General features: G+C 40.6%; 1 protein-coding gene across 7 annotated transcripts in view; it reads left to right on the forward strand.

The window, feature by feature from the left end:
• RUNX2 (RUNX family transcription factor 2) overlaps positions 1-16,544 on the forward strand; it is a 231,278-nt gene that overhangs the window by 96,990 nt on the left and 117,744 nt on the right. For all 7 annotated transcript variants that reach the window (XM_060785384.2, XM_060785410.2, XM_060785444.2 and 4 more), the window contains one exon: positions 6,914-7,018. In XM_060785384.2, coding sequence (XP_060641367.2) covers positions 6,914-7,018 — 105 coding nt within the window. The remainder of the gene's footprint in view (positions 1-6,913; positions 7,019-16,544) is intronic.

A 16,544-nucleotide genomic window follows, 5' to 3' on the forward strand; every position in this document is an offset into this window, starting at 1 on the left:
TATCTCCTGCCATGAACCATCATGAAGTTTAAGATCTTCAGGAGAGGCCCTGTTCTCAATCCCATCACTATTGCAAACACGGTTGATGGGGACGAGAGACAGGGCCTTCTCAGCAGTCGCCCCCCACCTATGGAACGCTCTCCCTAGAGATATCAGATTGGCCACCTCCCTCTTGTCTTTTAGAAGGAAAATCAAGACCTAGTTATAGGACCAAGCATTTGATCAGTGAGCAGTAAGTGGAAGAAGATTACACGACTTGAATTGACCCGGACTGGTTTTTGGATTTCGATTTTAATGGATGTGTCTTAATTAATTGTTTTAATTGTTGTTTTAATTTTTAATATTTTGATTGTACTGTGGTTGTTTTTATAATGCTAGCATCGTATGATGCTTTTTTTAGGCCGCCCTGATTCCCCTTTCGGGGAAGAAGGGTGGGGTATAAATATAGGAAATAAATAAATAAATATAGCCTGAAAAACCTACAACAACCCACTGACATTGATCTATTTGCTTCCATGTCTGCTTCCAGGCATGTAGCCGGGGGGCTGGGGGAGCTTGAGGGGCTTCAGCCCCCCCCCCCGAAATTCTCATGGTGGTTCGCGAAAAGGCCTTACTGGTGCATTATTTAAACTGTTATGTTTATTCATATCATGATCTTATCACCATACTCAATATATCCCATATGCATGGGGGTATTGGGGTAATGATACAAAAGGTTTGCTAGGCTAGACCCTCTTTCACTCAGACTCAGCTCCCCCCCGAAACCCCCCCTGAAAAAAATTCAGCCCCCCCCCCCCCCAAAATCGAAATCATGGCTACGGACCTGTCTGCTTTTATGTGATTTTTTGTGATATCATGTTTTTCTCTACAAAATCTATATCTTGCAACCTTCTGAACTGTTAGCTCACACACAAAACAGGCATTTCACCCCGCTGTCATTCCTCATGTTGTGATCATTTGCGCTTTGAATAGTCTACTGTCATAGCCTTTTTTCTTCAATGAAGAAATATGTCTTCTCTCAATGTCTCCAAAGTTTTCTGGAGCCACATGCCTGGTAATGAATGATGTTGGTCTCAGGCAAGTTTCGAGAGCTGAATTTGAAAGGCAAGCCGCCTTACTAGATCTGACAGCAACAAACCTGTTCTGTATTTTGTTCGTATATATGCCATCCTGTTCTGTATTACGCTCTTTAAAAAGCGGCATTAAATTTTGTGCCGCTACATATTGTTTGAGATTTGAGTTGTGATTTAGTACCCACAAGAGGTTAGCCAAGGAGAGTCGGGTGGGGGAAGAGTCCCTGTTTGAAGAGAGAAAGCCTTTTCTAAGTTTCTGGTAAAGCATGAGCTGGAGCGAACCATAAGGCATGAGATTTCTGACGGTTTTATTGAGTCACTGCTGCACGCCCACCTTTTCCTGTCTTGAAGCCGTTGGCCGTTTTGACTCTGAAATGATTAACAGTTGCATATCTAACTGATTAGGGCTGTCAGGGGCTGCCGAGCAGCCTTCCACAAGGCAAGGAAAAGTCAGATCCTATTTCGCCTCTTTCCTCAGTAAGGAGCTTTTTCCTTCCTAACATTTCCAGGGATGCATGCATGATGTGAAAATATGTCAAACACCGACTTTCAGATGTGCAGAGAAACTCATCTTATACTGATCAGCAATTAGTAAATTTTAAGAGACAGGCTTTGTGAAAGTGAGGAAGAAAGACACACTCGAGTTTGTTCCGGTGATGATATCATGAAGTCAAAGCAGGCAAGTTTATAAAAGGACACGCTGGGTCTCCCTATTCAGGGGCTCCTGAGAACAATATGTATATTATGTTCTGCATAGAGGATGGAATTGAAAATTAAACGATAATTTTTGGGAAGTAAAACACAGAAAGAAAAAATTGCTTTCAGTAGCACAGTCCAAATAGACCATAATCCTGCTCAAGGGAATAGATTTACGCTGGCTGAAACACTTGAGCGTGATTTTGCTTTCTGCTCAGACTATGTTATTTCTGTTCAATCTGCATGCCAAGATACCCTAATGCAGTGTTTCTCAACCTGGGGGTCGGGACCCCTGGAGGGGTCACAAGGGGGTGTCAAAGGGGTCACCAAAGATCATCAGAAAACACAGTATTTTCTATTGGTCATGAGGATTCTGTATGGGAAGTTTGGCCCAATTCTATCGTTGGTGGAGTTCAGAGTGCTCTTTGATTGTAGGTGAACTATAAATCCCAGCGACTTCAACTCCCACATGTCAAGGTCTATTTTCCCCAAAGTCCACCAGTGTTCACATTTGGGCATATTGAGTATTGGTGCCAAGTTTCGTCCAGATCCATCATTGTTTGAGTTTACAGTGCCCTCTGGATGAAGGTGAACTACAAGTCCAAAACTCAAGGTCAATTCTCATCAAACCCTTCCAGTATTTTCTGTTGATCATTGAAGTTCTGTGTGCCAAATTTGATTCAATTCCATCACTGGTGGAGTTCAGAATGCTCTTTGATTGTAGGTGAATCTAAATCCCAGCAACTACAACTCCCAAATGACAAAATCGATCCCCCCCAACCCACCAGTATTTTAATGTGGGTGCAGGCCCGTAGCCAGGATTTCGTTTCGGGGGGGGGGGGGCTGAATTTTTTTTCGGGGGGGGGGTTCAGGGGGGATTGAGTTTCGGGGGGGCTGAGTCTGAGTGAAAGAGGGTCTAGCCTAGCAAACCTTTTGTATCATTACCCCAATACCCCCATGCATATGGGATATATTGAGTATGGTGATCAGATCATGATATGAATACACATTACAGTTTAAATAATGCACCAGTAAAGCCTTTTTGCGAACCACCATGAGAATTTCGCGGGGGGAGAATTTCCCGGCTACATGCCTGTGTGGGTGTATTGGGTATTTGTGCCAAATTTGGTCCAGTGAATGAAAATAATCAGATATTTACATTACAATTGATAACAGTAGCAAAATGACAGTTATGAAGTAGCAACGAAAATGATTTTATGTTTGAGGGTCACCACAGCATGAGGAACTGTATTAAGGGGTCGCAGCATTAGGAAGGTTGAGAAACCTTGCCCTAACGCATGATAGTATGCCTTTTTCTCCACAAAATATAATGCAGGACTTTTGTGGGAAAAAAATGTTAATGGCCAGGGCAGTTTGGTTTCGTTGGAGAAGATGAGAGTTCTTTGATCAGCTTTATGAAACCACATTCCAAATATAGAGGCAGTGTTTGGTGTCATAGGCTGGATCTACACTGCCATATAATGCAATTTCAGAATGCAGATCAATTACATCAATGGATTATATGTCAGTGTAAACTCACTAGAACACTCCTGGAAGAGCCAAACAAAGGCCTTGGTGAAGGAATTCCTCTAACCCTCTCCAAAGCCCTTGGTTGGCTTTTCAAAGGACCAGGAAGCGAGAAGAGAAGTCTTCAGGCATCTGTTTGAGGCTTCACCTGGTTAGGAGGGTGAAATGGGAGCAAGGAGAGGAAACTGGCAGGAGCCCTGCCCACCCATGCTGATTGTAGATCAACAGGAATAGGTATTTAGCTGCCATCTGGCCTCTACAGCAAATGAGACTGCTTTTTAGGCACATGTGGAAATGGCCTTAGAAGATGTTGGACTTCAACTTCCAAAAGCATAAGACAGCATGGCCAGTTGAGAAGCATTCTGGGATTTAAAGTCCAGCAGTAGCTGTAACCCCTCTCCCTGAGAACCACAACTCTGGCAAAAAGAAACGATTTCTTTCTTTTTTTTAAGCCTTTCTTTTCTCACCATTTTTCCCTTTGGTATTTTATTTCTGGCCATGTGTTCAGGTGCTACTTTTTTCCTCTATGAAACGGCCCCTCTCAGATGTAACCTAATCTAGCTAAAGCTCCTTCTACACGGGCTCAAAACCCGTGATAGGGTCCAAATTTCAAATGATGCCTCAGGTAAATCTGGATTAACCCAAATTAAACCAGGATTTCCAAGTTTAAAGTAAATGTAAAGGTTTCCCCTTGACATTAAGTCTAGTTGTGTCCAACTCTAGAAAGTGGTTCTATCTCCATTTCTAAGCTGAAGAGCTGGCATTGTCTGTAGATGTCACCAAGGTCATGTGGCCAGCATGACTGCATGGGACACTGTTACCTTTCCACCAAGGTGGTACCTATTGATCTACTCACATTTGCATGTTTTCGAACTACTAGGCTGGCAGAAGCTGGGCCTAACAGCAGGAAGTCACCCTAGTCCCTGGATTCAAACCACCAACCTGTGCTCAATGGTTTAACCTACTGCACCATGAAATTTACCCCAGGCCAAAAAAAAAATGCTTGCAAAGGTCTGGATCTTTCAGTAAGGTTTGGATATTTGCAGGTACTGGACCTGTGAGGATTCACTTTTGTGACTGTCTTCTATAATCCTGTGGATCAATCCCCACTGCTATTCTGTTTCTCTCTTCTTCTTCTTTTTGGACTCCGGGATCCTGAAGAATCAGGATGGCAGTGCCAGCCTTCCCTCCCACCCCCTTTTCTCCCTTAATTTTACCTTCAGATTAAACTCCTGTCATATTTTTGATCGACCTGAGATGACATCTAGCCACCCCCCAATACACACACACACACACTAAAATTGGGGGATTTCAGCCTGCTGCGTGGCCTAAATCCTGCGAGGAACTGGGATTTTAAATTCTGGTTCTTTTCAGGATTTAGGCTTGTCTGGAAGGGCCCTCTATCACCTAGATTCTGTTATAAAAACTGTGCAAAATGCAGACTTGATTATACTAATCGTAAACCAGCTTCAAACCTCTTCCTCCATTTGTTTAACATTCTGATGAAGAATTCTGAAGAAGTCAAAAATGTTTTTGACTTTTTGGGGATGTTTAGATTGGCCCTGCAATTAAGTGGATTTCAGTCCCGTCCCCCGTCCCCCCTTACTTTTCTTCCGGTTAAGTTTGGGACTTTGTAAATCACCATGTGAAGAGCTGTGTATCTTGTAGTCTGTGAGAAACAAATAACCTCTGCTATGCTCTCTTAGGGTAAGTGTCATTGTTTAAAGATTCACCAAGGCAGTATTTCCCCTGCTGGTGCTGACCAGCTAATGCTGAACAAGAGAAATAAGTGCCTACAAATATTTACTAACAAATCCGTTTTTGGGGGGAAAATATGTTGCCTCTATAGAGCTATTAGAGCTTCGAAAAGTTATTCTGCGCTCCCCTCATTTCTTTTAAAACCCTTATACCAGATATATCCTACCTTGTTCATGCCCAGCGTTTATTTTTTAAATTTTAAACTATTACATTTGGCCTGGCCATAGGTTTTTAAATCCTTGTGTGTTATTGGGTTGTTGTAGGTTTTTTCGGGCTATATGGCCATGGTCTAGAAGCATTCTCTCCTGATGCTTGCCATAGATGCAGGCGAAACGTCAGGAGAGAATGCCTCTAGACCATGGCCATATAGCCCGAAAAAACCTACAACAACCCAGTGATTCTGGCCATGAAAGCCTTCAACAATACCTTGTGTGTTATTGTTTATATGTGATTTATATTAACTGTATTGTATTGTATTGTTTTGTTTATTGCTTTCTTGTTTTTATTGATGTGTAAGCTGCTCCAAGTCCCTTGGGGAGATGGTGGTGGGATATAAATAAAGTTGTTGTTGTTGTTGTTGTTGTTGTTGTTATTATTGTTATTATTATTATTCTCTCAGACTACAGTTTCCACAGACCCAAGCATGACTATTGGTCATACAGATTGGGGATTCTCGAAGTTAGAGTGCAATTTTTTTTCCTGTGGGAGACATTATTGGAAGCAAAAAGAGATACCAGACTTAGACGAATGGTTTCAGAAAGTGAGAGAGATTAAGGACATGAACAAATTAACCTTTTTGTTAAAGAAAAATTTGGGAAATCTGATTAAATACACAGTTTGGTCCAAAATAGAGGAATACAAAAAAAACGAGTTTTAAATAGACTTATTAAAAGACATTAATGTGTAACGGAAATACAAGAAGAGCCGATTTGCTTTACTGTAGTGCCATGAAATGATACCTTCAACAGAGAATATTTAGGTTAAGATAAAGACAAAACTGTAGAGGACTAGATGGAAGTCAACAGTCAACAGACCCCTTTTCTCGCTTCCCCCCCCCTTTTTTTCCTTTTTTCCTTTGTGTTATATTGTTATAGATTTTCCTACTTTCCTATTACACATTGTTCACCTACTTTACCTGTTAAGATTTTTGTTCCCCCCTTTACGAGAGATTTGGTACTATCTGCACGCCCACCTATCTTTAAAATATCCAACCTATTTCCCTGGACATGCCCAGCATTTTAAAATTTTAATTCTTACATTTGGCCCTGCCACCGTTTTTTAATTGTGTCGTGTCATTATCGTATTATTTTGCTTTGCTATGAGTTATTTATTGTTGTATTGTTGTTGTTATGTTTTATGATGTATTTGGGCTCGGCCTCTTGTAAGCCACACCGAGTCCTGCGGGAGATGGTAGCGGGGTACAAATAAAGGTTTATTATTGTATTATTATCCCCCCTCCCTTTTCCTTCCATTCATCCTTTATATCAATAATAAAAAATAAATTTGGAAAAAAATATGATACTAATTTTTAGTATTTTCGTTAAGAGTTTTATGTATTAAAGTACATGTGTCAAACCCAAGGCCCATGGTCCAAATCTATCCCTCCATGTCATTTTATGTGGCCCGTGAGGCTTTCAGTAATAGATCAACATAGTTACCTTTATACAGTCACACAGTTACAAGCAGCCCTTTGCAGGCAACCATAAGGCTGATGTGCCCCTTGATGAAAATGATTTTGAAGTTTATTTATTCCATTCAGGGATAATGTTTTATCTGTGAGATTGATCATGCCTTTTTTTCCCCTTGTGGATATGTGCTACCGTATTTTTAGTCATCCATATTATTTTTATATTCTACAGGAAAGAGCTTTACCTTGACAATCACAGTCCTTACAAATCCCCCTCAAGTCGCTACATATCACAGAGCTATAAAGGTGACAGTAGATGGACCAAGAGAACCAAGGAGTAAGTATTCATTGTCCTCTTATTAGCAAATCATTGCCTGTAAATGTAGATGGATATCGAATTATATCTTGATTCGTCGATGCAGTTTTTATTATTCATGCACTAGCTGTAGTTTTGCTCATGCAGTGTCCTAGATCCAACTCAAAGAACACTCTTTGTAACTGTGACTAATAGTTCCAGCAATCATGTTTGGGTCCCCAGTCCATCAATGGGACAGTAATACATCTTTATGACTTTATTGAGTGTTCATAGACCATCTAAGCAAGATGATTGTTGCCTTGGATTCAGACTGTGTGATCCTGTTTTTATATTGTTTGTGTGATGTGGCAACTGTGTAGTTCAGATCCCTGTCATCCATGTTAACTCTCTCTTTTGGGGGATTTCCTTAGTGTGATCAGAGTTTTTCAGAACTGTGTGGGCCCTGCTTCTTATAATGGGGAACTGTACAGTTTGCACGAACTAATTGTACAGGTGTGGATGATTATGGAGGGAATTAATCTCAGGCCTCAATTGTGTATAAGAATATATTATAGAGGAGGCCAATTATTACTTGTAAATTAGGTAACTGCCACCAACGTGAGGTATTTGAGGTACCACCAATGAGATCTGGCTTTATAGACGCAGATTAATTGAGATGAGACGGTCTTCAACAAAAGATAACAAGTTTATTGTGTACAAAGCGTATGGTTGCAGGCTGTAAAATAACTTATAGAACTTTTAATATCACTTGGTTTGTAATACAGTCCACTCTTCCAAATAACACAGCTTGTGGCTAACTTTTACTGAGGTGAAGCTCTTTAGTGAACAATGTTTCCTACTATGAATAGCCTTCCAATTTGATCTTTCCTTGATCAAATCTCTGATCTCTAGTCCTTGCTTGACTAGGGATCTTAACAAGCTTCCTTTAGTCTTCCTTGACTAAAGAAACTGGCCAGGTTTCTCTCTTCAGCCCTTCTAGACTGAAAAACCTCCAGCTGCTCACACACACCCCTCTCCCAGGCTTTTTCAAGCCTCCACACACACTCACACACTCTGCCCCTTTTTCAAAGATGCACATAACTTTTTTTCCTGCTTGGCTCTGCCCACTTCTCACTCTCCTGAGCTAGCCTGCCCGGTCTCCTTGGCAACGCTCACTGTGGATTCAAACCAGGTAACTCTAATTTTAGCTACTGTTACAAACACAAGTATATACTCTAACACAGGGGTCCTCAAACCTTTTAAACAGAGGGCCAGGTCACAATCTCTCAAATTGTTGGAGGGCCGGATTATAATTTGAAAAAAACTTGAATGAATTCCTATGCACACTGCACATATCTTATTTGCAGTGCAAAAAAACATTCAAAAACAATATAATAATTAAAATGAAGAACAATTTTAACAAATATAAACTTATTAGTATTTCAGTGGGAAGTGTGGGTCTGCTTTTGGCTGATGAGATAGGATTGTTGTTGTTGTGTGCTTTCAAGTCGTTTCAGACTTAGGTTGACCCTGAGCGAGGGCCAGGTAAATGACCTTGGAGGGCCGTATCCGGCCCCTGGGCCTTAGTTTGAGGACTCCTGCTCTAACAGTTAAACACATACATAGTATCAATGACTTCTGCACAGGAACCATCAAGGAACCTGTATTTTGTAAGGATGGTAAATGAAGGACATTAACAAGATTTCCCGTGACCAAGATTTCTGTTCCCTGAATATATATTTTTTGTGATAAACATTCCTGTGATTCTGAAAGACCCGGGGAAGCCAAAGTCTTCCAGTTCTCTGTTGAATCAGTAATTTCAGGAAGCAAGTGTTTTACATTATACTAACAAGGTATAATGGTCAAGAGATTAAGTGTTCAGGGGTACGGTAGCCTACATTTCATATCTAGATCTCTGCTTTGGAATACAGTCCAAATATAAACAAACCCCTGCATTATATAGTCAAATGTGCCTGAATATATCATTTTTGAAGTCCTGAACAGATGTGCTCATAGTTTTCTAAGGGAAAAATCATCAGGTATGTAAAAATATACAGGAAAACATCACTGCATATTTTTGGGGAATTCTTTCTTTTTCTATAAATACAGATAATATTTTCTAGTCTGTTGGCTGCTGATTAGTTGTGTTACATATAAAATGAGATTTCCTTAACACAGAATACAGGTTCAACAGAGGAATGCTTTAGATCAGTGGTTCTCAACCTGTGGGTCCCCAGATGTTTTGGCCTACAACTCCCAGAAATCACAGCCAGTTTACCTGCTGTTAGGATTTCTGGGGGTTGGCCAAAACATCTGGGGACCCACAGGTTGAGAACCACTGCTTTAGACTAAAAGCACAGCAAGATACTACAGAGACCCTATTTGAGTGGTTCTCAACCTGACTCAAAACAAAGTATGCTCCTGATAACCTAACCCAAACACATCAGTCCAAATCAGTAGTTCTCAACCTGTGGGTCCCCAGGTATTTTGGCCTACAACTCCCAGAAATCCCAGGCAGTTTAGCAGCTGTTAAGGATTTCTGGAATTTGAAGCCCAAAACATCTGGGGACCCACAAGTTGAGAACCACTGCCCTATTTCAAAATAAGTTGTTACCTTACTTAGGGGTCAAACAGACCCAAATAACAGTTTCTAGCTTTATACTTCCAAGTCGCCCAGTTTTCTGTGTGACCAGGAGGGAGTCTCTCATTTTGGTATCAGCCATTGATTGAGGTTCTGGGTTTGAGCCTGCCACTTTTGGACTCTCGCTTGCTGAGGTGTTCCAGCGAGTGTCTGTAGATCTTAGAAAGCTATTTCTTGATTTAAGTCGTTGACGTGCTGGCTGATATCCAAACAGGGGATGAGCTGGAGATGTCACTGCCTTGGTCCTTTCACTATTGGTTGCTACTTCCCGGCGGATGTCAGGTGGTGCAATACTGGCTAAACAGTGTAATTTCTCCAATGGTGTAGGGCGCAGACACCCCATTATAATGCGGCTTGTTTCATTAAGAGCCACATTTACTGTTTTAGCATGGTGAGATGTGTTCCACACTGGGCATGCGTACTCAGCAGCAGAGTAGCATAGCGCAAGGGCAGATGTCTTCACTGTGTCTGGTTGTGATCCCCAGGTTGTGTCAGTCAGCTTTCGTATGATATTATTTCTAGCGCCCACTTTTTGCTTGATATTCAAGCAGTGCTTCTTGTAGGTCAGAGCACGGTCCAGAGTGACTCCCAGGTATTTGGGTGTGCTGCAGTGCTCCAGTAGGATTCCTTCCCAGGTAATCCTCAGAGCTCGGGATGCTTGTCTGTTCTTGAGGTGAAAAGCACATGTCTGTGTTTTAGATGGATTTGCCCTGTAATAGGCAGTAAGAGCACCTAGAGCTTCGGAGAGCTTCTGTTCAACCATCTCAAAGCTCCCTGCTTGAGCGGTAATGGCACGATCATCTGCATAGATGAAACTCTCTGTCCCTTCTGATAAACACACACACACAAAGATTTTTTTTAAAGAAAGTAGAACAAAACACCTCTTCCACTGGATTTGAGGGTACTGTTACATTATTCAGGCAGAGGCCACTAGGGGGTGCTAGAGAGAGAAGGATAGTCAATTTTACAGGGAGGGAGTTGAAAGAGAAAAACCATTTCCCCCATTTTTGCTGGTTATTCCCCCCCCCCCCCAACTTCCCTTATCATAAACGAGTGTTTTTTTCCACAACGAGGACATGGGTGGAGGAATTAACAGGAAAATGGGGAAAGGAGTAGATTGGACTATCCTTCTAGTGCCCCCTGGTGGCCTCCACCCAGATAATGGAACAGTACCGATTTTTAAAAGTAAATGACAAATTAAATGAAAATAAAGAATATTGCCTGTCCAACAAGAAAATATTAGTCTTACTATATACTGAGTTATGAAGGGATGACACAATATTCCAGTAAAGAAGCCTTGGATGCGAAACCCACAATTGTAGAAAATGATGATGCCTTACAAACACTTGGGAGAAATTAATCAACAGGAGTAAATTACATATTAGTTCAGGGGTCCTCAAACTAAGGCCCGGGGGCCGGATGCGGCCCTCCAAGGTCATTTACCCGGCCCTCTCTCAGGGTCAATCTAAGTCTGAAATGACTTGAAAGCACACAACATCAACAATCCTATCTCATCAGCCAAAAGTAGGCCCACACTTCCCATTGAAATACTAATAATTTTATATTTGTTGAAATTGTTCTTCATTTTAATTATTGTATTGTTTTAAAATGTTTTTTGCACTACAAATAAGATATGTGCAGTGTGCATAGGAATTAATTCATGTTTTTTAAATAATTTTTATAATTATAATCCAGCCCTCCAACAATTAGTAGGACTGTGACCTGGCCCTCTGTTTAAAAAGTTTCAAGCAACGGACAGAATCAGTGTTAATTCTAATAATTTTCTGCCAACAAAATATTGAAACCAAAGCAATGGTCCACAGACTGGAAATGTGATTAATTTCTAATCCCAAAGAAAAAAGGCATATTGAAAATTGCAGTAACCATCAGACTAGTGCACTGATCTCCCATGCAAATGCGGTGGTCTTCAAGCTTTTATAACAGAGACTCTTACTGTATAGAGCAGAGGTCCACAAACTTTTTGAACAGAGGGCCAGGTAACAGTCCCTCAAACTATTGGAGGGCCGGATTATAATTTGAAAAAAAAAAAAAAAGAACGAATTCCTATGAACACTTCACATATCTTATTTGTAGTGCAAAAAAACACTTTAAAACAATACAATAATAATAATAATAATCTTTATTTATACCCCGCCACCATCTCCCCAAGGGACACTCGGTGCGGCTTACATGAGGCCAAGCCCATACAATAATTAAAATTAAGAACAATTTTAATAAATATAAGCTTATTGGTATTTCAATGGGCCTGCTTTTGGCTGATGAGATAGGATTGTTGTTGTTGTTGTTGTTGTTGTTGTTGTTGTTGTTGTTGTTGTTGTGTGTTTTCAAGTAGTTTCAGACTTAGGTTGACCCTGAGCTAGGGCTAGGTAAATGACCTTGGAGGGCCGCATCTGGCCCCCGGATCTTAGTTTGTGGACCTCTGGTATAGAGTAGGAAATACCAGATTTTCAAGCTGGGTTCGGAAAAAGAAGGCACACTAGGATTATATTGCAGAAATATACTGGATAATGAAATGCATCAAAGCATTCCAGAAGAATACTCCAGACTAGGTTTTAAAGATTATAGTAACACCATGGATAATGAGGATTGGAGGGAACTGTTTTGATCTATTATCATTGAAGTATTCTGCTTGTTCTATTAATACTACATTTTTCAAGACAGCAGTTACTAATGACCAGTAGGTATTAGTGTAGTTTCTCTTCAAATAATCCTGAATGTTAAAATATAGTATAAATATAAGTGTGTATTCTACATTACTTCCCATGAGTTTCTAATCAGAGCAGAAGAAACTTGGTGTGTTGATGGGAAAGACTCTTCTCTTGTGTGCAAATTGTAGGATTTAGGGAGCATGAAATAATGATGTCCCTCATGAAATGCTTAACAACTTTCTACATCTGGAATTAATTAGTTCCTCTACACGTACAAGTCTGCATTATTATGAATCTTTGGAGATCTTTCTAAGGAGAAATGCAGGGGAAGGAACTATCTTGTATCTGCTGGAGTCGCCAGGAACTGAGCAAGGAGGAAATGTTTCAGTAGCAAAAATGCGCATGTGTAAAACTTGGTTAGAAATAGCATATGTCAGATAACATAATAATAATAATAATAATAATAATAATAATAATACTTTATTTGTACCCCTTTACCATCTTCACAAGGGACTCGGTGCGGCTTACATGAGGCCGAGCCCAAACACAACAATACAAGCAATAATCACAACAATACAAGCAATTAAAATAAAACATAGACGATAAACATATAACATTATCAATAAGACAACATACAATTAAAAACTATGGGAAGGCCAAATGTAAAAAATTAAAATTGGAAATAGTGCTGAGGCATGGACAAAAAGGTGATAGTGACGTTTGTGGAACATGCACTCATTTTAGAGATTGAAGGGGAAAATATGGTAATTTTTCAATATAATCTTGACATTCTTCTTGCTACAGTGTTTTCTCATTTTCATCCAATTTTAGTGTTTGATTTTTAGGGGAGGGGGGGTGTCTCACAGATATGTGCTTTTAAAGTGTGAAATCACATTGATATTTTCAGATACTCAAAAGCTTCACACTATTTCCCTGTAATCAACAGTTTTGCTAGAAAGTCAGTCTGTTATTTTCAATCAGCTGGTTAGCTGTATACAGATATCTGATGTATTAAGAGGCCACCCAAGGTCTAGACTTTACTCTGCATTTACTAAACTGCTAAGTGATCTATTTGCTGCTCTGTGTGCATAAGAACGACTATCCTGGAACAGCATTTTAGGCCAATTATTACAGTTATTTGATGATGATCCTTTAGAGTCAATCTCACATAACATGGCAGTAGGAAGAGAAGAAAGTCATGGGCTCTTATGGATCTTCCCTTTCCACAACTGATACACATGCACTAAATGCATGGCAGCTAATGGATTCTTGTCTATATCATCAAGCTTCTTGACACATCTGTAAACATTTTGCTTTGACTGCCCATAAATGGCAATGTGGGCAGATCAAAGTCCACAGTAATGGGGATACTAGCTGCTGAATGTTGATTGCTGTAGGGCTCAGCCAGTAAGTGTATTGACACAAAATATGTGAATGGATCTAAAAATCAGCGAATCAGGGATATGGGACTAACATTTTCTTTGGATTAAAATACTTCTAATTAAGGAAAATAACATATATCTTTAACATTAAGGTCAGAAAGACACTCTTCTGTTATTCTCAGTAATTTAAATAGGTGTAGTTGGTCTTCAATCACCATGAAAAGCTTGTATTAGGATATTTATTTATTTATTGTGTCAGTAGCAACCAGACAATTGTATTACATTTTTAACAATTTTTTAACAAACAGACAAAACAGAGTTTGCAAGCTTGGTAGTTGATTAAATGTCCTTTGACCAGTATCTGGCCGCTTGGAGTGCCTCTGGTGTTGCCGCAAGGAGGTCCTCCATTGTGCATGTGGCGGGGCTCAGGGTGCATTGCAGCAGGTGGTCAATGGTTTGCTCTTCTCCACACTCGCATGTCGAGGATTCCACTTTGTAGCCCCATTTCGTGAGGTTGGCTCTGCATCTCGTGGTGCCAGAGCACAGTCTGTTCAACGCCTTCCAAGTTGCATAGTTTTCTGTGTGCCCAGGAGGGAGTCTCTCATTTGGTATCAGCCATTGATTGAGATTCTGGGTTTGAGCCTGCCACTTTTGGACTCTTGCTTGCTGGGGTGTTCCAGTGAGTGTCTCTGTAGATCTTAGAAAATTATTTCTTGATTTAAGTCGTTGACGTGCTGGCTGATATCCAAACAGGGGATGAGCTGGAGATGTCTCTGCCTTGGTCCTTTCACTATTACACTGTATTAGGATATTGCTGGGTTAATTTATTCTGATTTTCATTTTTCCTTTTGATAAACCCAGCTTAGCGTGGCCAGAACAACCAAGCTCAATTTGATATTTGTGCCTTTTATGTGTCTCAAGAATTGTTTGGCTTTATTCAGTTTGTATAAGTTGTTATTTCCTTCTGGCATTCTGGGAACCAGCGGTGAGCCACTCTCGTACCCCCATCTCCCTGTGGTGGAAAAAGAGGGGAAATACAGAAGCTCTTACCAGAAGATTTCACAAACTGGGGAGTCTTGTATGGTAAAATGCAGTCCTGCAGATATCCTGAATACAAACTGTATTAGGCTCTGTAAGTCATAGCCAGCACCTTGAGTTGAGATCAGGAACAGATTGGTAGCTGAAGGAGCTCTAATAACAAGCAAGATGGGTTCCCTGTGGATGGCCACAGCCAACTGTTTGACAGCAGTGTTTACAAGAGGTTTCTGAACATTTTTTCAAAGGCAACTCCACATGTGGTACATTATAGTAGTCCAAACAGGATGTTAATAAAATGTGTGTCACAATGGCCAGACAGCTCAAGATATGACTGTATCACAGAATATATTGATAACGGATGATAAACTAGCCTCAGCTCTGCAAGTGCACTCTTGCCACAGCATTGAGGTTTTGGGTAGAATTTCGGAGTTATTTGAGAGTATACCCAAATAACTTGATTCTTCCATAAGAGGTCAGGTTGGCCTACAATATCCTGATTTATCTTTCATCTACTTGGAACATTTCTGCCTTGTCTGGATTAAGTTTCATTCTTCTTTTCCTATTTAAGTTTCATTTTGGTCACCCACTGCCAACATTTTCTAATGGTTTAAAATTAGAACATCTTTATTGGATTTCAGTGGAATGGAGAGACATACTGTGAGCACCGAAACCCATAATTTCGTGCAACCTCTTTCAGTGGTTTCATTTACATGTTAAATAGTACCAGAGGCAAGGCAGGCTACCAAGGGATGTTTTGAACCAAAAGCCATAGTGCCCTGTACCCCTTTCTAAATTTGCCCCTCCATAAGGCCCTCCTCCAAAGCCATCCCAGAAAAATGTCTCAGAAAGACATCATAGTTCATAGTAACAAAAGCCACTAATAGGGATACATGTACTTTGTCTAGCTTCCAGTGAAGATTATTCACAAAAGTGACCCAAGCCACTTTCTTTCCTTAATCAAACTTATTTATCTATCATATCAGAAGTTATAATGTATTACAAAGCCACAAACAAAGTTAAAAACTTGGCGATATCCTAAATTTCCTTGACTAGAAGCTGGCCACTTGGGGTGCTTCTGGTGTCACTGTGAGAAGGTCCTCCATTGTGCATGTGGCAAGGCTCGGGCTGCATTGTACTAGGTGGTCTGTAGTTTGCTCTTCTCCACATTCGCATGTCATGGACTCCACCTTGTAGCCCCATTTCTTAAGGTTGGCTCTGCAACTTGTGGTGCTAGAGCACAGTTTTTTGAGCACCTTCCAAGTCACCCAGTTCTCTGTGTGTCCAGGAGGGAGTCATTCGGTATCAGCCACTGTTTGAGGTTCCGGGTTTTCGCCTGCCACTTTTGGAGTCTTTTGATTTGATTAGGTGTTCCTGCGAGTATCTCTGTAGATGGGTTGTTGTAGGACTATATGGCCATGTTCTAGAGGCATTCTCTCCTGGTGTTTCACCTGCATCTATGGCAAGCTTCCTCAGAGGTAGTGAGCAAGCATCCTCACTACCTCTGAGGATGCTTGCCACAAATGCAGGTGAAACGTCAGGAGAGAATGCCTCTAGAACATGGCCATATAGCCTGAAAAAACCTACAACAACCCAATGATTCTGGCCATGAAAGCCTTTGACAATACATCTCTGTAGATCTTAGGAAACTATTTCTTGATTTAAGACGTTTCGTCCTAATCAGACTTGAAACTGATCTTAATAATCTGTCTCATCTAATAACCCCCAGAGTTGACTCCAGCACACCACTCAAGAAAAAATATATGGAGAATACATAGCACAATAGAATTCAGTGGAAACCGGCTGTTCCAAAAATGTATTTACCATCTCAAAGATATTTA

This window comes from Anolis sagrei, chromosome 1, assembly GCF_037176765.1.
Source record: "Anolis sagrei isolate rAnoSag1 chromosome 1, rAnoSag1.mat, whole genome shotgun sequence".
NCBI lineage: Eukaryota > Metazoa > Chordata > Lepidosauria > Squamata > Dactyloidae > Anolis > Anolis sagrei.